Source organism: Schistocerca americana, chromosome 9 (genome assembly GCF_021461395.2).
Source record: "Schistocerca americana isolate TAMUIC-IGC-003095 chromosome 9, iqSchAmer2.1, whole genome shotgun sequence".
NCBI lineage: Eukaryota > Metazoa > Arthropoda > Insecta > Orthoptera > Acrididae > Schistocerca > Schistocerca americana.
Genome location: NC_060127.1, coordinates 170,661,255 through 170,684,816, shown reverse-complemented (window position 1 = coordinate 170,684,816; position 23,562 = coordinate 170,661,255). Strand labels below are relative to the sequence as shown.

Sequence of the window (23,562 nt, the reverse complement as noted above, 5' to 3'; positions counted from 1 at the left end):
ACTCAAACTTCATCAAATAAACACACATAATAAGATCCAATGTTTAATTCACAAGCAGTAATCAATGTTGATTAAACAAAGGGAAACAGGTCAAACGTAATTCTTACAGTAAAACTATAGACGAAATATCATCCAAGACTCTTAGTTATATAGACTTTGTAACACATGTCAGTTGCTAAGTTGCTCTTTTGCTTTTGTAGGTAATAATAAACGTTGCCAATGTGCGATGCAGTACTGAGGAAATAGTATCTCTGGTCCAACACAAATTCTCTGAACATTTCTTTAGAGACGCCCTTTGATCTATTTACGTTCTGTAAAGTACATAAATTATGTTTTCAACAGTACTGTGTCCGCCAGTAATAAATTAAGGGAAGCTAATAACAGGAAGAAACGTCTTTAAGTCGATCTCATGACGCAAATAATTCTCGCCACCTTCGGTGCTTACTTTTTTCATTTTTTGAATCCAGTCACAGCTAAACGAGGCTTACAATGCTCAAAACATGTATTAAATGTTAAGTGTCTGACGATGAATCGCTAGTCGATTCGAAACCAGTCATGGTAAAAGGCAACTGGTTGCCGTTTTTTTCTGGAAACCTTTATTCATCACAGTCGCAGTGTTCTGCACCCATAACGGGTAAAAATGTTATGATTTATCACTGTTTAATGATGTTCACTATGCATATAACTAATGTTTATTCATCACGACGAAACTATTTTCGCACCTGAAGATGGTAGTAATTTGCTAAAACGGACAATGTGAATATTTGTAGCAATTATGCGATCTTCACATAACATGTTATCAAATAATTCCGAATTTACTTCGTGCCTTACATTGGGAGTAGGAGTACATAGCGATGCCGTAGACATAGAAGCCAGTAAAACCTTCATTAAAATTCGCACGAAAAACAATGTCGGAAAAGCAATTTGCTCGCTGGCGTTTTATTGTGCCTTGTAACGACACGAGAACCTCCCACGTTCGTGCAGTTTCGTTCTGAAGGTCGCTGCCGTAACTTTATCCAGCTTCAGCTCAGCCATAAACTTTTGCATTCGAGCTGAAGTCAGCGTAGAGAGCAGCTGCGGACAACGCTAGTTCCTTTCGCAGAGGTGTCAATTTTGCAAAATTTGATTAAAGTATTGATTTTAATTTTAATGACCAACAGCCTCAGTTGCACCGTTTACCTAGATTTCAGTCGGGATAACCCAACCTTCTGCAGAATAACAGTAACTGCCGTTTGTCCACAGTGGACATTGTCAAGTTAAAACTACAAATCCATCAATTATTTGCAGTTCCAGCACGACACTCGTCGCTGCCACATCGCGGTCGCGAAGTGGGGCCGAGGCAGTTTCAGAAAAGTTTTTAGAGTCTGACGATAATTTATGGATTTGTAATTTATCTTGACGATGTCCACGATGGACAAACGGCAGTTACTGTTATTCTGAAAAAGGTTTGGTTTTCCCGACTGAAACCTAGGTAAATTCTAGGTGAACGGTGCAACTGACGCTGTTGGTTATTGCCGGCCGAAGTGGCCGAGCGGTTCTAGGCGCTACAGTCTGGAACCGCGCGACCGCTACGGTCGCAGGTTCGAATCCTGCGTCGGGCATGGATGTGTGTGATGTCCTTAGGTTAGTTAGGTTTAAGTAGTTCTAAGTTCTAGGGGACTGATGACCTCACAAGGGAACCTCCCCATCGCACCCCCCTCAGATTTAGTTATAAGTTGGCACAGTGGATAGGCCTTGAAAAACTGAACACAGATCGATCGAGAAAACAGGAAGAAATTGTGTGGAACTATGAAAAAATAAGCAAAATATACAAACTGGGTCGTCCATGTGCAATATAGGCAATATTAAGGGCAGTGTGAGGCGAGGAGAGCCGTGGTCCCGTGGTTAGTGCGAACAGCTGCGGAACTGGAGGTCTTTGGTTCAAATCTTCCCTCGACCGAAAATTTTAACTTTTTATTTTCAGTTTATGTGACAAACCCTTATGTTTTCATCACTTTTTTTGGAGTGATTATTACATCCACAAGAAAACCTAAATCGGGCAAGGTGGAAGAATCTTTTTACCCATTCGCCAAGTGTACCAGTTAGGTGGGTCGACAACATATTCCTGTCATGTGACGCACATGCTGCCGGCCGCTATGATCTAGCGGTTCAGGCGCTCAGTCCGGAACCGCGCGACTACTACGGTCGCAGGTTCGAATCCTGCCTCGGGCATGGATGTGTGTGATGTCCTTAGGTTAGTTAGGTTTAAGTAGTTCTAAGTTCTAGGGGACTGATGACCTCACAAGGGAACCTCCCCATCGCACCCCCCTCAGATTTAGTTATAAGTTGGCACAGTGGATAGGCCTTGAAAAACTGAACACAGATCGATCGAGAAAACAGGAAGAAATTGTGTGGAACTATGAAAAAATAAGCAAAATATACAAACTGGGTCGTCCATGTGCAATATAGGCAATATTAAGGGCAGTGTGAGGCGAGGAGAGCCGTGGTCCCGTGGTTAGTGCGAACAGCTGCGGAACTGGAGGTCTTTGGTTCAAATCTTCCCTCGACCGAAAATTTTAACTTTTTATTTTCAGTTTATGTGACAAACCCTTATGTTTTCATCACTTTTTTTGGAGTGATTATTACATCCACAAGAAAACCTAAATCGGGCAAGGTGGAAGAATCTTTTTACCCATTCGCCAAGTGTACCAGTTAGGTGGGTCGACAACATATTCCTGTCATGTGACGCACATGCTGCCGGCCGCTATGATCTAGCGGTTCAGGCGCTCAGTCCGGAACCGCGCGACTACTACGGTCGCAGGTTCGAATCCTGCCTCGGGCATGGATGTGTGTGATGTCCTTAGGTTAGTTAGGTTTAAGTAGTTCTAAGTTCTAGGGGACTGATGACCACTGATGTTAAGTCCCATAGTGCTCAGAGCCATTTTTGAACGCACATGCTGTCACCAGTGTCGTATAGAATATATCAGACGTGTTTTCCTGTCGAGGAATCGGTTGACCTATGACCTTGCGATCAAATGTTTTCGGTTCCCATTGGAGAGACACGTCCTTTCGTCAACTAATCGCACGGTTTTGCTGTGCTGTCGCAAAACACAGACACTAAACTTATTACAGTGAACAGAGACGTCAATGAACGAACGGACAGATCATAACTTTGCGAAAATAAAGACAGCAAAATTTTCAAGCGAGGGCAGATTCAAACTAAAGACCTCTCGTTCCGCAGCTGTTCAAGCTAACCACGGGACCACGGCGCTCCTCGGCTCACATCGCCCTTAATATTGCCTATTTTAGGCATGGACGACCCAGTTTATATATTTTGCTTATTTTTTCATAGTTCCACACAACTTCTTCCTGTTTTCTCGATTGATCTGTGTTCAGTTTGTCAAGGCCTATCCATTGTGCCAACTTATAACTAAATCTGAGGGGGTGCGATGGGGATGTTCCCTTGTCAGAAGTTAAGTCCGATAGTGCTGAGAGCCATTTTTGTTGGTTATTAAAATTAAAATTGATATTTATACAGTTTCTGACAGGGCCGCGAAATGATGAAAAAGATTAAAGTATGCTCCAGTACAGCGAATAAAACTAAGCGCACCTCTGGAAGAACAGGTGGCAGATCAGGCGTTGCTAACCGCACTCGTCAAACTCGACTAAAAAGAGATGACGTCCTCCATCGGGTAAGAACACTTGTTAGACAGCATGCGCTAAGTGATCTAGTATACTAACACTCTACAAGGTCATGTTTCGTCATTGGAATGTAATAACAGGGTAAAAGGAATATCACGAATTTGAGGTAATACTACAATTATCCTCATCCGACATTACCCTGTAGACAGTCGGGTCTGTGAGTAATGAGCAACGGATGTGGTTAAACTTGACCTGTTGTTGGAACTGAAGTCATGTACGATTTTCTGACCACGTTATTGTCTAGCCATCATTGTTGGTGCATGTTTACGCATCCTACACGTTTCCTCGTATCCTTCCTATGTGCGAACTATCGTACATACACTGACGGAAAAAAAATCGCAACACGAAGGAGTTCTGCGACATAAACGAAATTTGATAGCCGCGTTTCTGTCTATTCAAATTTCGCGTCAGTCGCGTAAATTGGCCTTAATAGTGGCGCAATGAGGATCCAGATGAGGTTTGATTTAAATACACGTTGTAACAGCTTCGAGACAAAAACCCTGTAGCACACACCAACAGACACCATCTCACCGCCTTCTGTGACTTCATTGGTGTCAAACAAGAGCTCATTGCAAGGCAGGGTGGGGGCCTGTGGTGTTTTCTGATAACAGCTGGTTGTTCCTCTATGCCAGTGATGGTCGTATGTTTGGTAGTAGGAGGCCAGTTTAGGACCTGCAGCTAACCTGTCTGCGTGCTAAACACACTGGAGTTATTGTCTGAGGTGCGATTTCGTATGAAAGCAGGAGAAATGTCGTGGTTCAGAATGAGATTTTCAGTCTGCAACGGAGTGTGCGCTGATATGAAACTTCGTGGCAGATTTAAAAATTGTATGCCGGACCGAGATTCGAATTCGCAAAGTGCTCTACCGTCTGAGCTACCCAAGCACGACTCACGCCCCGTACTCACAACTTTACTTCTTCCAGTACCTCGTCTCCTCCTTTCCAAACTTTACAGAAGCTCTCCTGCGAGCCTTGCAGAACTAGCACTCCTGAAGTTGTGAGTACGGGGCGTGAGTCGTGCTTGGGTAGCTCAGATGGTGGAGCACTTTCCCGTGAAAGGCGAAGGTCCCGAGTTGGAGTCTCGGTCCGGCACACAGTTTTTATCTGCCAGAAAGTTTCATATCAGCGCACACTCCGCTGCAGAGTGAAAATCTCATTCTGGAAACATCCTCCAGGCTGTGGCTAAGCCATGTCTCCGCAATGTCATTTCTTTCAGGAGTGCTAGTTCTGCAAGGTTCGCAGGGGCGCTTCTGTAAAGTTTGGAAGGTAGGAGACGAGGTACTGGCAGAAGTAAAGTTGTGAGTACAGGGCGTGAGTCGTACTAGGGTAGCTCTGATGGTAGAGCACTTGCCCGCGAAAGGCAAAGGTCCCGAGTTCGAGTCTCGGTCCGGCACACAGTTTTAATCTGCCAGGAAGTTTCAATCTCGTGGTTACCCCACACACCCTGTTTGCTGCCACCCATGACCACGATTCCAGGGGGTGCTTTCCAACAGGATAACACTTGCCCACATACCGCTGTTGTAACGCAAAAAGCTCTGCTCAGTGTTGACATGTTGCCTTGACCTACCGGATCACCAGATGTCTCCAATCGAGCGCGTATGGGGCATCATCGGGCAATTCGTGTGTCATGCACTAAAGCATTCGCCATCCCTGTATTGACCGACCAAATGCTACACGCATGGAACTCCGTGCCACAAACTGACACCCGGAGTCCGTTCAAAAATGGTTCAAATGGCTCTGAGCACTATGGGACTTAACATCTATGGTCATCAGTCCCCTAGAACTTAGAACTACTTAAACCTAACTAACCTAAGGACATCACACAACACCCAGCCATCACGAGGCAGAGAAAATCCCTGACCCCGCCGGGAATCGAACCCGGGAACCCGGGCGTGGGAAGCTAGAACGCTACCGCACGACCACGAGATGCGGGCCCGGAGTCCGTACAACACAATGCGTTCACTTTTGCATGACCGCATTCAACATCCTGCGGTTACACTGCTTAATAGTGTACCAGCTTTTCGCGTTTTCAGATGGCTTATCTCGCACTGGCGTTAACCTGTGGTCTTACAATTTTAATCAGTTAAATATGTTGCCTAGACAAATGTATTGCCGAAATTTCATTATTCAACGTTAAGTATTTTTTGGTGTAGCGATTCTTTTCTGTCAGTGTAGATTACATAAGGAGATGTCTGTTTTACAGGACAGCTATGCTCACCCAGTCCAGATGCTGGCGGTTTCCAGGGGTAGCAACAATTTTATTTTTAGTATTCGATATAGTCACTGATTCAATTTAAAATCTTAAAATGCTTTCATAATCTACTCATTAAGACGCATAACCTTACGTTAAAGTACTACAGTACTAACATTTGAAACCATGTACATGTTTTGAGACTGCATAAGTAACGGAGCGCAATTTACCCACAATATAGTCTTCCAGTATTTAAGAATGCGAGAATGAGAGCGACTTCCAATGAGCTTTACAGTCGGCCGGAGTGGCTGAGCGGTTCTAGGCGCTACAGTCTGGAACCGCGCGATCGCTACGGCCGCAGTTTGGAATCCTGCCTCGGGCATGGATGTGTGTGATGTCCTTAGGTTAGTTAGGTTTAAGTAGTTCTAAGTTCTAGGGGACTGATGACCTCAGCAGTTAGGTCCCATAGTGCTCAGAGCCATTTGAACCATTTTTGAGCTTTACACACAACTTCAAACGTCTTCGAAACTAATAAATGATGATAGTAAAAACGTTTATCGCTTACTACTTCTAGAAAGAATCCGGGATGGAGCTACTGGTTATTACACAACGGCACATACCGTAGTTCTGTCGGAGGCAAACATCATATTATGTCTATCCGGAAGAATCGTAGGGAAATGTACACTTGCGAAGAACGCTATTACAACTACGTCTGCATACATTCTAGCAAATCACTGTATAGTGGATGGCATAGGCAACTTAGGATGGTACGATGTGTTAGAGTTTCATCCACTTCTAGTCGCGTATGGAAAGCCTGAAGGATGACTACTTCATTGCCACTGTAATTAATGTAATTTTGTATTCACGACACCTGCGGGAGTGATGTGTGTAGATTCTGCACTTAATACTTTCTCTTGCATTTTTGGGTAATAATTTGCCTCTATCTTCAACAGTCTGAAAGTCGTAAAAAAGGGCAGCTCGTTTTGTATTATCGCGAAACAGCGGACAGAGTATCACGGATATGATTATTGTGTTGGGATGGCAATCATGATAAATAAAAGCGTTTTTCGCTAAGACAACACCTTTTCAAGAAATTTCAATCACAATCTTTGTCCTCCGAATGCGGAAATATTTCGTTGAAGCGTACCTACGTAGGAAAAATGACAATCGTAATAAAATAAGAGAAAACAGAGCTCGCACGGAAAGATTTAAGTGTTCCTTTTTGCTGTGCCATGTTCGAGAGTGGAACTGTAGAAAAATAGTTTGAAAGTGGTTGGATGAACCCCCTACTACTCATTTAATTGTGAATTGCAGAGTATTCCGGCAGATGGGGAGCCGTAGATCATTGCATGTCATCTGTTGCTCCTAAGTACTCATCTTATAACCGCTTACGTTCAGAATTTCACAACTGATCACCAACGTTTATTTTTGTACTATATTCTTTCATGTACGTAGCTGGTTCATCAACTGTCATATTTTATAACGGAGCGAGCAGGTATAGTGGTTAGACACTGCCATCATGTTTGGGAGAAAGCCATTTCGAATCCCGGTCAAACCATATTTAATTAGGTTTTCAGTGATTTCCCTAAATAGATTAAGACGAATTCCGGGATGGTTATTCTGGAACGGACGCAGCCGACTTCTTTCCTCAGTCCATGACCAAACTCTGGCTGCCACGACAGGCAATCGATTGGCCGCACGTAAAATAGCGTAACTGCGCTACGAGGGTATTTATGATACAGTAAATATACACACTGAGTTTGTGTGATATAATCGACAGATATTCAGATAATATTATGCTGCATAAATACAATGACGGAATAAAGTCGTAACATCAAAAAATTATCAATATTAGAAAAATATGTAAAAATCTACCAACCGGTTGCATAGGTTTTCTATATACCTTGACCAGGTTTCGTCACCTCTAAGGGTGACTTCTTCAGAAGGTAAGGTAATTACATGAAGAACATATCGTCAAAGATGTACAGTGATTTAAGAGCTGAGTTGCTCAAGTCATACATTAAAATATAAGACATAATGTTCTTCAAAAAGTCAAACATTAAAACATAAGTAACACCGGTGTAGTGTGAGGAGACTGACCTATGCAACCGGTTGGCAGATTTTTACATATTTCTCAAATTTGTGTATACGGTTGCTGCAAACGTCAGCCATGTTCAAAGTTGTAATTATAAATATAAAGTAATGAAATTTTGCGACTAGATTTGTGTAGGTAATATATTTAAGTTATTAACATTGTAAGATCACAGGTTAATGTAATCGTTGTTGTTGTGGTCTTCAGTCCGAAGACTGGTTTGATGCAGCTCCCCATGCTACTCTATCCTGTGTGAGCCTCTTCATCTCAGAGTACCTACTGCAACCTACATCCCTCTGAATCTGCTTAGTGTATTCATCTCTGCTATTTTTACCTCACACGCTTCCCACCAGCGCAAGTACTCATGCCTCAGAATGTGTCGTACCAACCGAGTCCTTCTTTTAGTCAGGATTTACAACACATTTCTCTTCTCCCAATTCCATTCAGCTCATTTACTAGTTTGTCTCATTTCCTAATCTAATCCCCTCATAATCACCTGATTTAATTCGACTGAATTCCACTATCCACGTTTGCTTTTGTTGATGTTCATCTTCTAACCTCCAGTTAAGATTCTGTCTATACCGTTAGACAGCTCTTCCAGGTCCTTTGCTCCCTCTGACAGAATTATAATGTCATCGGCAAACTTCAATGTTTTTATTTCTTGTCCCTGGACTTTCATTCCTACTCCAATTTTTTCTTTTGTTTCCTTTACTGCTTGCTCAATAAGCAGATTGAATAACATCGGGCGTAGGCTACAACCCTGTCTCATTCCCTTCTCAACCACTGCTTCCCTCTCAAGGCCCTCCACTCTTAGAGCTGCCGTCTGGTTTCTGTACACGTTATAACCAACCTTTTGCACATTTTTTTTAGCCCCCACCACCTGCATAATTTCAGTTTTTCAGCCAACATTGTCAAAAGCCCCTTTCTAAGTCTAGAAATGTTGTCAAGGTATGATGCCCTTTCCTTAACCTATCTTCTGAGACAAGACGTAGGGGTCAGTTTCCCTCTCCTGTCCTTACATTTCTCCAAAATCCAAACTAATCATCCCTGAGGTTGACTTCTACTAGTATTTCCATTCTTCTGTAAAGAATTCGTGTTAGTATATTGCAACCATGACGTATTAAATTGCCCGCATCTCGTGGTCGTGCGGTAGCGTTCTCGCTTCCCACGCCCGGGTTCCCGGGTTCGATTCCCGGCGGGGTCCGGGATTTTCTCTGCCTCGTGATGGCTGGGTGTTGTGTGATGTCCTTAGGTTAGTTGGGTTTAAGTAGTTGTATGTTCTAGGGGACTGATGACCTAAGATGTTAAGTCCCATAGTGCTCAGAGCCAACGTATTAAATTGATAATTCGGTAATGTTCACACCTGTCAGTACATACTGTCTTTGTAGTTGGAATTATTATATTCTTCGTGAAGTCTTAGGATATTTCGCCTGTCTCATAAATCCTGCTCTCCAGACGGAAGGATTTTGTCACGGCTCCCTCTCGCAAGGCTATCAGTAGCTCTAACGGTGTGTTATCTACTCCTGGGACATAAGTCTTTCAGTGCTTTATCAAATTCTTCATGCAGTATCATATCTCCTTCCTCATCTTCCTCTATGTCCTCTTCCATTTCCACAACATTGATCACAAGTAAATCTCCCTTGCACAGTCCCTCTATATACTCCTTCCACCTTTCTGCTTTCCCTTCTTTATTTAGGTCTGGTTTTCCATCTGAGCTTTTGACATTCATACAAGTGGTTCTCTTTTCTCCAAAGGTCTCTTTAATCTTCCTTTAGTCAGTATCTATCTTACCCCTAGTGATATATGCTTCTACATCCTTACATTTGCTCTCTAGCCATTCCTGCGTAGCCATTTTGTAATTCCCATCGATCTCTTTCTGTAGACGTTCGTATTCCCTTTCGCCTGCTTCATTTACTGCATTTTTATACTTCCTCCTTTCCTCGACTAAATTCAGAGTCTCTCGTGTTACCCAAGGACTTCTACTAGTCCTCGTCTTGTTACGTATGATCCCCTCCTTCCTTCACTATTTCATTTTCGAAGCTACCCATCCTTCTGCTATTGTGTTCCTTTCTCCTGTTCTTGTCAATCGTTCCCTAATGCTCTCTGCGAAATCCTCTACAACCACTGGTTCTTTCAATTTATCCAGGCCTCATCTCCTTAAATTCCCACATTTTTTGCCTTTTCTTCAGTTTTAATCTGCAGTTCATAACCAATAAATAGTGGTCAGAGTCTACATCTGCCCCTGGAAATGCCCTCCAATTTAAAATCTGGTTTCTAAATCTCTGTCTAACCATTATATCATCAGTCTGAAACCTTCCAGTGTCTCCAGGTCTCTTCCATGTATATAGCCTTGTGTCAGTATTGTGAAACCATGATTAAATCAAGCCCTGAGCAAAATTCTACCAGTCGGCTTCCTCTATCATTCCTTCCGTCCCAGCCCATATTCCCTTACTACTTTTCCTTCTCTTCCTTTTCCGACAATCGAATTCCAGTCCCCTGTGACTATTACATTTCGGATCCCTAAACCATCTGAATAATTTCTTTCACCTCATCATACATTTCCTCAATCTCTTCTTCATCTACGGAGCTAGGTGGCAAATAAATTTGTACTGCTGTGGTGGATCTGGGCTTCGTGTCTATCTTGGCCACAATAATGCGTTCACTATGCTGTTCATAGTAGCTTATGCGCATTCCTACTTTTTTACTCATTATTAAATCTACTCCTACATTACCCCTATTTGATTTTGTATTTATAACCCTGCATTCACCTGACCAGAAGCCCTCTCCTCCTGCTACCGAAGTTCACTCATTTCCACTGCATTCAAATTTAGTATTTCAATTTCCATTTTTAAATTTTCTAACCTAACTGCCCGATTCAGGGTCCTGACATTCCACACTCTGATCCGTAGAAAGCAAGTTCTGTTTCTCCTGATAGCGGCAGCCCCCTGAGTAGTCCCCGCCAGAAGATCAGAATGGAGGACTATTTTACTTTCGGAATATTTTACCCAAGAGGATGTCGGCTTCATTTAAACATACAGTAGAGCTGCATGACATCGGGGAGAATAACGCCTGATTTCCCTTGCGTTCAGCCGTTCCCAGTACCAGCACAGCATGGCCAGATCTACATCTACATCTATATCCATACTCCGCAATCCACCATATGGTGCGTGGCGGAGGGTACCTCGTACCACAAGTAGCATCTTCTCTACCTGTTGCACTCCCAAACAGAACGAGGGAAAAATGACAGCCTATATGCCTGTGTACGAGCCCTAATCTCTCTCATCTTTGTGGTCTTTCCGCGAAATGTAAGTTGGCGGCAGTAAAACTGTACTGCAGTCAGCCTCAAATGCTGGTTCTCTAAATTTCCTCAGTAGCGATTCACGAAAAGAACGCCTCCTTTCCTCTAGAGACTCGCACCCGAGTTCCTGAAGCATTTCCGTAACACTCGCGTCATGATCAAACCTACCAGTAACAAATCGAGCGCCGGCCGAAGTGGCCGTGCGGTTAAAGGCGCTGCAGTCTGGAACCGCAAGACCGCTACGGTCGCAGGTTCGACTCCTGCCTCGGGCATGGATGTTTGTGGTGTCCTTAGGTTCGTTATGTTTAACTAGTTCTAAGTTCTAGGGGACTAATGACCTCAGCAGTTGAGTCCCATAGTGCTCAGAGCCATTTGAACCATTTTTTTTGGAACAAATCGAGGAGCCCACCTCTGAATGTCCTCCCTCAATCCGGCCTGATAGGGATCCCAAACGCTCGAGCAGTACTCAAGAATAGGTCGTATTAGTGTTTTATAAGCGGTCTCCTTTACAGATGAACCACTTCTTCCCAAAATTCTACCAATGAACCGATGACGACTATCCGCCATCCCCACAACTGCAATTACATGCTTGTCCCACTTCATATCGCTCTGCAATGTTACGCCCAAATATTTAATCAACGTGACTGTGTCAAGCGCTACACTACTAATGTCGTATTCAATCAGTCAATCATCCAGACTGTTGCCCCTGCAACTATTGAAAAGGATGCTGCCCCTCTTCAGGAACCACACGCTTGTCTGGTCTTTCAACAGATACCCGTCTGCTATGGTCCCACCAACGGTACGGCTATCTGTACCGCTGAGGCAGGCAAGCCTCCCCATTAATGGTAAGGTCCATGGTTCATGGAGGGAGGGGGGGAGGAGAATATTTTTGGGGGACCGGGCGGGGGAGGGAGTAAGGCTTCGTAAATGTGGAAAGCTAGTGCGTTAATCGCCAGTGAAACAGCAATAAGTTAAATGCAAGCATGCAAAATGGCATGAATTGTCAGATAGTTCGTGGGATGGAGTTTCATGCTTGTTGCCCTTGATCGATCGAGGCAGAGGCGGTTAATACTGGTTCTACATCTACATCTACATGGTTACTCTGCAATTCACACTTAAGTGCCTGGCAGAGGGTTCATCGAACCATTTTCATACTACCTCTCTACCATTCCACTCTCGCATGACACGCGGGGAAAAGAAACACCTAAATCTTTCCGTTAGAGCTCTGATTTCTGTTATTTTATTATGATGATAATTTCTCCCTATGCAGGTGGGCATCTACAAAATATTTTCGCATTCGGAACAGAAAGTTGGTGATTGAAATTTCGTAAATAGACCTCACCGCAAAGAAAACCGCCTTAGTTTCAGTGGCTGCCACCCCAACTCGCGAATCATTTCAGTTTCAGTGACACTCTCACCCCTATTGTGCGATAACACGAAACGAGCTACCGTTCTTTGCTCTTTTTTGGTGTCCTCCGTCAATCCTATCTGGTAATGATCCCATATGGTGCACCAATATTCCAGCAGAGGACGGGCAGGTGTAATGTAGGCTGTCTTTTTAGTGGGTTTATCGCATGTTCTAAGTGTTCTGTCAACAAAGCGCAGTCTTTGTTTCGCCTTCCCCACAATATTATTTATGTGATCTTTCCAATTTAAGTTGCTCATAATTGTAATTCCTAGGTATTTAGTCGAATTGACAGCCCTTAGATTTGTGCAATTTATCGTATACCCAAAATTTATCGGATTTCTTTTAGTACCCATGTGGATGACGACGCAGTTTTGTTTGTTTAGTGCCAATTGCCACTTTTCGCACCATACACAAATTCTCTCTACATAATTTTGTAATTGGAATTGATCATCTGATGATTACAGCGTTACATCGTTATCTGCAAGTAATCTAAGGGGGTTGCTCAGATTATCACCTAGATCATTTACGTAAATCAGGAACAGCAGAGGGCCTATCACACTACTTTGAGGAACACCAAATATCACTTCTGTTCTACTCGATGATTTACCGTCTATCACTACGAACTGTGATCTCTCTGAGAGGAAATCACAAATCCAGACACATAAATGAAACGATACTCCATATGCACGCAATTTGATTAATAGTCGGTTGTGAGGAACGGTATCAAAAGTCTTCTGGAAATCTAGGAATATGGAATCGATCTGAGATCCCTTGTTAACACCACTCATTACTTCATGGGAATAAAGAGCTAGCTTTGTTGCACAAGAACGATATTTTCTGACTCCGTGTATTTATGCATCAATAATTCATTTTCTTCAAGGTAATTCATAATGTTCGAGTACAGTAATACTCGAAAATCGTACTGCAAATTGAGGTCAGTGATAGGGGGTCTGTAATTCAATGGGTTACTCCTATTTACCTTCTTGAATATTAGTGTGGCCTGTGCCACTTTCCAGTCTTTAGGAACAGACCTTTCGTCAAGTGAGCGGTTGTATATGACTGCCAAAAAAGGCGCTATTGTGTCTGCATACTGTGAAAGGAACCTGACTGGTATACCATCTGGACCGAAAGACTTGCCTTTCTAAAGTGATTTGAGTTTACGGTATATTGATAATTTTTACTTATGGACCGTCTGACAGCAACTGAATAAAACACAATTTTAGTGCCATACGCGTTTCGCCTTTATTTTCTGCAAGGCATCATCAGTGGCAGGTTGCGTGGACAATTTCTTATATATTACGCTGCTGTTGCATTTTTCGTGTTGTTCTTCTTCTTATGAATGCCAATTTGCGGTTTTTGTTCCACATTCCACAGCACTATGAACTGAACGCTTGTTCCAATGCAATGTAAGAAATTGTCCACCCAACCTGCCACAGATGATGACTTGCAGAAAATAAAGGCGAAAACGCGTATGACACTAAAATTGTGTTTTATTCAGTTGCTGTCAGACGATCCATAAGAAAAAATTATCAATATACCGTAATATTACACGCAACTGAGGAAGACAGGACTACAAAATTTGATCTGAGTTGTTTAGCAACGCCTAAGATATCTAGTTTTATGTCACTGATGCTAACAGCTGTTCTGGTTTCGAATTCTGGAAAATTTACTTCGTCTTCTTTCGCGAAGGAATTACGGAAAACTATTTAGTAACCATCATCGGTAACATTTCCATTGCTGTCGCGCAGTGACGCTGTTGACCGTTCTTTGTGGACGACGTTGGAGTTGACATCGGATGATGTCCCCTACGTGCTGGACTGGTGACATATTTGGTGATCCAGCAGACCAGGGCAACATGTTGGCACTGCAGAGCATGTTGGGTTACAACAGCGGCATGTTGGCGAGCGTTGTCGTGTTGGAAAACACCCCCTGCAATGATGTTCATGAGTGCCAGCACGCCAGGTAGAATCACAATTTGTAGTCAAGGCGCGTTGGATAACTACGAGAGGGCTCTTGCTGTTATACGAAATTCTACCTGAGGCCATACCTCCACGTGTATGTCTAGTAAGTCTAGCATGCAATCAGCTTGGTTGCAAGCAAGCCCTCAACTAACCTCCTTCTAACCAACACACTGCCATCAATGGCACCGAGGCGCAACCAGCTTTCACCAGAAAACGCAACCTACCTCCACCCTGCCCTCCAATGAGGTCTCACTTGACGCCACTGAAGTCAGGAAACGGCGATAGTTTGAGTTCAGATGAATGCATACCACAGCGCGTCTGGTTTGAAGCTTTCCTTGAAGTAACAAATTTGTAACAGGTCCTGTGCTTCCAATCACTGTTCAGATTGCTGCTGAGACTTTGCACGATGCTCCACTGGTCCTCTCTCTCGGTAGTGCCACATGGCCATCCGGAGCCAGGTCTTCGTGCGACCGTAAATTCTCGTTATCACCACCCCCAGCAGTCATGTAGAGTGGCTAAATTCGTACAGAGTCTTTCTGCAATATCGCGGAAGGAACATCTAGCCTCTCGTTAAAACTCAGTGATGAGTTATCATCAGAATGAGACTTTCACTCTGCAGTGGACTGTGCGCTGATATAAAAATTCCTGACAGGTTAAAACTGTGTGCCGGATCGAGACTCGAATTCGGTACCTTGCCTTTGGCGGGCAAGTGCTCTACCATCTGAGCTACCCAAGCACGACTGACGCCCCGTCCTCACAGCTTTACTTCCGCCAGTACCTCGCCTCCTACTTTCCAAACTTCACAGCTCTCCTGCGAACTCTGCAGAACTAGCACTCCCGGAAGAAAGGAAGTTTAATATCAGCGCACACTCCGCTGCACAGTGAAAATCTCATTCTGGAAACATCCTCCAGGCTGTGGCTAAGCCATGTCTCCGCTATATTCTTTCTCCCGGGAGTGCTAGTTCTGCAAGGTTAGCAGGAGAGCTTCTGCGAAGTTTGGAAAGTAGGAGACGAGGTACTGCAGAAGTAAAGATGTGAGGACGGGGCGTGAGTCGTGCTTGGGTAGTTCAGACGATAGAGCACTTGCCCGCGAAAGGCAAAGATCTCGAGCCCGAGTCTCAGTCCGGCACACAGTTTTAATCTGCCAGGAAGTTTCGTTACTTATTATGTTGGAACAACTTTTCATGATTCTGTTTGACATTCCTTCAACACGACGTGAGGAGATTGTAGCCATCTGGCGTGGAGAGTCGCGCGGGATTAGCCGAGCGGTCTACGGCGCTGCAGTCACGGACTGTGCGGCTGGTCCCGACGGAGGTTCGAGTCCTCCCTCGGGCATGGGTGTGTGTGTGTTTGTCCTTAGGATAATTTAGGTTAAGTAGTGTGTAAGCTTGGCAACGGCCTTGCCGCAGTGGATACACCGGTTCCCGTGAGATCACCGAAGTTCAGCGCTGTTGGGCGTGGCCGGCACTTGGATGGGTGACCATCGAGCGTCTATGTGGTGTTGCCATTTTTCGGTTCAAATGGTTCAAATGGCTCTGAGCACTATGCGACTTAACTTTCAGGTCATCAGTCGCCTAGAACTTAGAACTAATTAAACCTTACTAACCTAAGGACATCACACACATCCATGCCCGAGGCAGGATTCGAACCTGCGACCGTAGCAGTTGCGCGGTTCCGGACTGCGCGCCTAGAACCGCTAGACCACCGCGGCCGGCCCATTTTTCGGGGTGCACTCAGCCTCGTGGTGCCAATCGAGGAGCTACTCGACCGAATAGTAGCGGCTTCGGTCAAGAATACCAGGGAGAGCGGTGTGCTGACCCCATGCCCCTCCTATCCACATCCTCCTCTGAGGATGACACGGCGGTCGGATGGTCCCAGTAGGCCACTCGTGGCCTGAAGACGGAGTGCTTTAAAAAAAGTGTGTAAGCTTAGGGACTGATGGCCTTAGCAGTTAAGTCCCATAAGATTTCACACACACTTTTTATTGTGGGGGGTGGGGGGGGGGGATGGAGACGCTTGGCTGATACGCTTACAACTCTTGAGAAAGAGCCCAAGGACCTGTTGTGATGGGCGAATAACGATAATCCAGTAAAACCAACATATCTGGGACGCTCATTAAGAAATGAAACACATTATTTTTGTCGTCCAATTTCGGTTGAGAAAATGCGGTATTTGTCGTTGGACTTAGTGAAGTATTCTCGGTTTAGCACCTATAGTTTCATGAAGTTCCCACAGGAGTTGGCGCTATAAGTAGCCTTCAAAATGGCGTCTGTAACGGAGGCGCCTTCCAAGCAGAGAACTGTGCTTGTGTGTCTTCCGGTGCAAAACTATAGCAGCGCAGGTATTCATAGGCGCTCGTAGAATGTCTAGGGAGTTCTGGCAGCGAACAAAAGGACGGCAAGTTGTTGGGCGAAGCTTCTGTCATCATCACAACAAATTCGCGCTAACCTGTTTCATTTTCTGTGCTCCGGCCAACCGTTCACAGTTGTGACCCCTAGAACGTTAGGACGTGTGGACACTCTCATTCGAGGTGGTCGGTGGATCACAGTCCAACACCTCGTTTCCCAAATGGTTCAAATGGCTCTGAGCACTATGGGACTTAACATCTTAGGTCATCAGTCCCCTAGAACTTAGAACTACTTAAACCTAACTAACCTAAGGACATCACACAACACCCAGCCATCACGAGGCAGAGAAAATCCCTGACCCCGCCGGGAATCGAACCCGGGGACCCGTGCGTGGGAAGCGAGAACGCTACCGCACGACCACGAGATGCGGGCTCTCGTTTCCCAACTGGGCGTCTCCGTTGCTAGCGCTGACACACTCGTCCACCAGTCGGGACGCTGGACTTCGCACCTTCCGACGGCCATGTATTTGGCCCAGTGAATGATGCACTCCGCAGGAAGTAGTACGTGAGTGGTGCGGAGGTTATTAATGTAGGAAGACGTAGCCTCCGAGTGATGGCATGCGGTCATAAAGCCCCCCCCCCCCCCCCCACCCCAGTAAGGTGGCGTAAGGCTGTCGCATTGAACGGAGATATCTACGTCTACATCTACACAGATACTCCGCAAGTAACCGTACAGTGCGTGGCGGAGGGTACCCTGCACCACTACTTGTCTTTTCCCATCATGTTCCACTCGCAAACCACGCGGCTGCTACGGTCGCAGGTTCGAATCCTGCCTCGGGCATGGATCTGTGTGATATACTTAGGTTAGTTAGGTTTAGGTAGTTGTAAGTCTAGGGGACTGATGACCTCATATGTTAAGTCTCATAGTGCTATGAGACATTTGAACCATTTTGAACCACTCGCAAAGAGAGCGAGGGAAAAACGACTGTGTGTATACCTCCATATGGGCCCTAATTTATCGTACCTTATCGTCACGGTCTTCAGGCGAAATATACGTTGGCGGCAGCAGAGTCGTTGGGCAGTCAGCTTCAAATGCCGGTTCCCTCAATTTTCTCAAAAGTGTTTCTCGGAAAGAACGTCGCTATTCCCTAAAGGGATTCCCATTTGAGCTCCCGAAGCATCTCCATACACTTACGTGTAGTTCGAGCCTACCGGTAACAAATCTAGCAGGCCGCCTGTGGATTGCTTCGACGTCTTGCTACAATCCGAGCTGGTACGGACCCCAAATACTCGAGCAGTACTCAACGAAAGGTCACACCAGCGTCCTATTGCCGTCTCCTTTACAGGTGACTCACTATTTCATATGTTTTTGCATGGAAATAATGTGAGGTATTGGAATCCCGAATGAAGCTAACCTGCGTTCAGAAAAAATTGTGTTTCATTTCTTACTGGTCGCCTGTGGTTGACCACGCAAAGCCCTAATTTCGAATTAGGATTTTGCATAGTCAGCCTCACGGTTTTTATATACTAACATTGTATCTCTTCTTTCGGACATGTCCGAAAGAACAGATACCATCTTAGTATATATATATAGTTAAGGCTCACCGGTCATTTGACCATCTTCTTCTTTTGTGCGAATGCACAGTGCCGGAACTCTTACGGGAATCGTCAACGCGCCGCGAGTAATGAGTATAATGGGCGGGGGCACTACGAATATAATGCGGGACAATACGTTGAGAATGTGGGATTCGCGGGAGGCGTGCCAGAGATAAATCCCTGCAGTCACGCTATCCTCTGTGCCCTCGGTGGCTTAGTTGGATAGAGCGTCTGCCATGTAAGCAGGAGGTCCCGGGTTCGAGTCCCGGTCGGGGCACACATTTTCATCTGTCCCCGTTGACGTATGTCAACGCCTGTAAGCAGCTAAGGGTATTCATTTCATTGTAATTTCACAGGGTTTTTACCTCTCGATCGAACCAGGCCTCGGAAGGCCCAACGGTACCGACCGGCCGCCGTGTCATCCTCACGCGACGGGCGTCACTGTATATGGAGGGGCATGTGGTCAGCACACCGCTCTCCCGGCCGCATGTCAGGCTACAAGACTGGAGCCGCTACTTCTCAGTCAAGTAGTTCCTCAGTTTGCTTCACAAGGGCTGAGTGCAGCCCGCTTGCCGACAGCGCTTAACTTCGGTGATCTGACGGAAACCGGTGTTACCACTGCGGCAAGGCCGTTGGTTCGGGATTTTACCAGATATACGTGAAATATTAAACACATTCTGGTCAGGTAATCAGAAGCTTGGATTTGCTTTGTACTCGTTGTTGTTGTCTTCAGTCCTGAGAGTGGTTTGATGCAGCTCTCCATGCTACTCTATCCTGTGCAAGCTTCTTCATCTTCCAGTACCTACTGCAACCTACATCCTTCTGAATCTGCTTAGTGTATTTATCTCTCGGTCTACGATTTTTACCCTCCACGCTGCCCTCCAATGCTAAATTTGTGATCCCTTGATGCCTCAGAACATGTCCTACCAACTGGTCCCTTCTTCTTGTCACGTTGTGCCACAAACTCCTCTTCTCCCCAATTCTATTCAATACCTCCTCATTAGTTATGTAATCTACGCATATAATCTTCAGCATTCTTCTGTAGCACCACATTTGGAAAGCTTCTATTCTCTTCTTGTCCAAACTATTTATCGTCCATGTTTCACTTTCATACATGGCTACACTCAAAACAAATATTTTCAGAAACGACTTCCTGTCACTTAAACCTATACTTGATGTTAACAAATTACTTTTCTTCAGAAACGCTTTCCTTGCCATTGCAAGTTTACATTTTATATCCTCTCTACTTCGACCATCATCAGTTATTTTGCTCCCCAAATAGCAAAACTCCTTTACTACTTTAAGGGTCTCATTTCCTAATCTAATTCCCTCAGCATCACCCGAATTAATTCGACTGCATTCCATCATCCTCGTTTTGCTTTTGTTCATGTTCATCTTATATCCTCCTTTCAAGAGACTGTCCATTCCGTTCAACTGCTCTCATGGATGTTAATACCTACTCAGAATTTTTCATTTGTTTTTTTTACTGCTTGCTCAATATACAGATTGAATAACATCGGGGAGAGGCTACAACCCTGTCTCACTGCCTTCCCAACCACTGCTTCCCTTTCATGTCCCTCGACTCTTATAACTGCCATCTGGTTTCTGTACAAACTGTAAATAGCCTTTCGCTCCCTGTATTTTACCCCTGCCACCTTTAGAATTTGAAAGAGAATATTCCAGTCAACAGTGTCAAATGATTTCTCTAAGTCTGCAAATGCTAGGAACGTAGGTTTGCCTTTCCTTAATCTTTCTTCTAAGCGAAGTCGTAAAGCCAGCATTGCCTCACGTGTACTCGTCAATATTACTGTTTAAAGAATCGTAGTTGGTGGGGGGAGTGGGGGGTGGGGGAAGGGACGTTCATGGTAATGACTGAAAGTTATAACCATCGATACAGCAAGTGCCGGCTTACCTGTGGAGCCACGCCGTTCTCAGAGGAAGTAGTCTGCTGGTCGACATCCATCCTGCTGGTTTCAGTACTGCAGCAGCTGCCACTGACGCCGCGGTTCGCGAGTTTTTGGACGCTTTCGCCGATCTAGTCGGACTACGGATTCGCCGCGCGTGTTCCGAATGAGGCGCGAACCCGGCCTGCAGTGTGTGTGGGACAGAGTGGACGACGCGTCAGACTGTCCGTGGCGTCGCAGAGGGAGCGCCTCGGGCTGCGGTCCGGCAGCTGGTGGTGTTGGGAGGGGGAGAAGGGGGGCGTCCAGTCGCCTGCCGTATGTCGTGGCCGCGGAGTGGGGGGCAGTGTGTGTCGGCGCGACTGCCGAGTGACCTCCAAGCCTGCAGCGGCGGAGCAGCCGGTGCGCTGTCCACCCACTCCTCGCCAACACGCGCCTCCGTGGCCGAGGTCTTGTGAACTTATCCGCATTATCAGTACGCCACCTAATACACATTGGTTGGAAAAGGAATCGCAACACCAAACAATAACTTACGAAGAGAAGTGAAATATACATTTGCCTAGGTAACATACACCACTGGCTACTAAAATTGCTACACCAAGAAGAAATGCAGATGATAAACGGGTATTCATTGGACAAATATGTTATACTAGAAGTGACATGTGATTACATTTTCACGCAATTTGGGTGCATAGATACTGAGAAATCAGTACCCACACCAACCACCTCTGGCCGTAATAACGGCCTTGATACGCCTGGGCATTGAGTCAAACAGAGGTTCGATGGCGTGTAGAGGTACAGCTGCCCGTGTTGCCTCAACATGATACCACAGTTCATCAAGAGTAGTGACTGGCGTGTTGTGACGAGACAGTTGCTCGGCCACCATTCACCAGACGTTTTCAGTTGGTGAGAGATTTCGAGAATGTGCTGGCCAGGGCAGCAGTTGAACAGTTCCTCTATCCAGAAAGGCCCGTGCAATACCTGCAACATGCGGTAGTGCATTATCCTGCTGAAATGTAGGGTTTCGCAGGGACCGAATGCAGGGTAGAGCCACGGGTCGTAACACATCTGAAATGTAAGGTCCACTGTTCAAAGTGCCATCAGTGCGAACAAGAGGTGACCGAGACGTGTAACCAGTGGCACCCCATATCATCACGCCGGCTGATACGCCAGTATTTCGATGACGAATACACGCTTCCAATGTGCGTTAACAGCGATGTCGCCAAACACGGATGCGACCATCTTGATGCTGTAAACAGAACCTGGATTCATCCGAAAAAATGACGTTTTGCCATTCGTGCACCCAGGTTCGTCGTTGAGTACACCATCGCAGGCGCTCGTGTCTGTGATGCAGCGCCAGGGGTAACCGCAGCCATGGTCTCCGAGCTGATAGTCCATGCTGCTGGAAACGTCGTGGAACTGTTCCTGCAGATGGTTATTGTTTTGCAAACGTCCCCACCTGTTGTCTCAGGGAACGAGACGTGGCTGCACGATCTGTTACAGCCGTGCGGATAAGATGCCTGTCATCTCGACTGCTAGTGATACGATGCCGTTGGGATCTAGCACGGCGTTCCGTATTACCCTGCTGAACCCACCGATTCCATATTCTGCTAACAGTCTTTGGATCTCCACCAACGCGAGCAGCAATGTCGCGATACGATAAACCGGAAGCGCGATAGGCTACAATCCGACCTTTATCAAAGTCGGAAACGTGATGGTACGCATTTCTCCTCCTTACACGAGGCATCAAAACAACGTTTCACGAGGCAACGTCGGTCAACTGCTGTATGAGAAATCGGGTGGAAACTTTCCTCATGCCAGCACGTTGTGAATTCACTGAAACGCAAATCATTTCCACATCACAACATCTTCTTCCTATCGGTTAAATTTCGCGTCTGTAGCACGTCATCTTCATGGTATAGCAATTTTAATGGCTACTAGTGTATTTAAGTCATTGACATTGCAACACCACTGGTTAATGTAAACGGGAAAGAAGCCACTGCAAATGTGGAATTCCGGTACACAGATAACCGGCGTAACCGCCAGAATCTTCAATGCAAGCATTCAAACGGCCATTAATGGTGTTGTACAAGTGCCGGATGTCAGTTTGTGTGATAGGCGCCATGACTATTGGAACTGGTCTGTCAGCACAGGGATGTTGAATGCTGCTTATAAATCAGAGTTGTCGTACGATGATGTCACATACGCTGTTAAGGCCTGGCCAGACAGAATCCGGCCTGCCGCTGCGACGGACTTCGCAGCGGTGGGCCGGACCCGTCGGCGGCCAGGGACGCCACACAGGCAACGGCCGGCCGCAGCAGCGACTCTTGATGCGTCAGCTGTTACACTGTGGAAGGGGCCGAAACCCATTATTAAGCTTGCATGCGTAGCGCGATTGTCTTGGCGTTAGACGATTTGGAAGCTTCAAGCGGGACACGTTATCTTTGTGCGAGATATATACACTCCTGGAAATTGAAATAAGAACACCGTGAATTCATTGTCCCAGGAAGGGGAAACTTTATTGACACATTCCTGGGGTCAGATACATCACATGATCACACTGACAGAACCACAGGCACATAGACACAGGCAACAGAGCATGCACAATGTCGGCACTAGTACAGTGTATATCCACCTTTCGCAGCAATGCAGGCTGCTATTCTCCCATGGAGACGATCGTAGAGATGCTGGATGTAGTCCTGTGGAACGGCTTGCCATGCCATTTCCACCTGGCGCCTCAGTTGGACCAGCGTTCGTGCTGGACGTGCAGACCGCGTGAGACGACGCTTCATCCAGTCCCAAACATGCTCAATGGGGGACAGATCCGGAGATCTTGCTGGCCAGGGTAGTTGACTTACACCTTCTAGAGCACGTTGGGTGGCACGGGATACATGCGGACGTGCATTGTCCTGTTGGAACAGCAAGTTCCCTTGCCGGTCTACGAATGGTAGAACGATGGGTTCGATGACGGTTTGGATGTACCGTGCACTATTCAGTGTCCCCTCGACGATCACCAGTGGTGTACGGCCAGTGTAGGAGATCGCTCCCCACACCATGATGCCGGGTGTTGGCCCTGTGTGCCTCGGTC

At 45.8% G+C, this 23,562-nt stretch overlaps 1 protein-coding gene and 1 non-coding gene across 2 annotated transcripts in view; one reads left to right on the top strand and one right to left on the bottom strand.

Moving 5' to 3' along the window:
• LOC124550925 overlaps positions 1-20,704 on the bottom strand; it is a 236,299-nt gene extending 215,595 nt beyond the window's left edge. Inside the window, exons 1-2 of the mRNA XM_047125721.1 lie at positions 20,486-20,704; positions 17,435-17,439 (exon numbers count right to left, since the gene is read on the bottom strand). Of these exons, the coding sequence (XP_046981677.1) occupies positions 17,435-17,439; positions 20,486-20,536 (56 nt within the window). The 5' untranslated portion in view covers positions 20,537-20,704. The remainder of the gene's footprint in view (positions 1-17,434; positions 17,440-20,485) is intronic.
• On the top strand, positions 18,776-18,850 carry Trnat-ugu. The gene has a single exon. It is a non-coding gene; the product is annotated as a tRNA-Thr (tRNA).
• Positions 20,705-23,562: the final 2,858 nt, after the last annotated feature.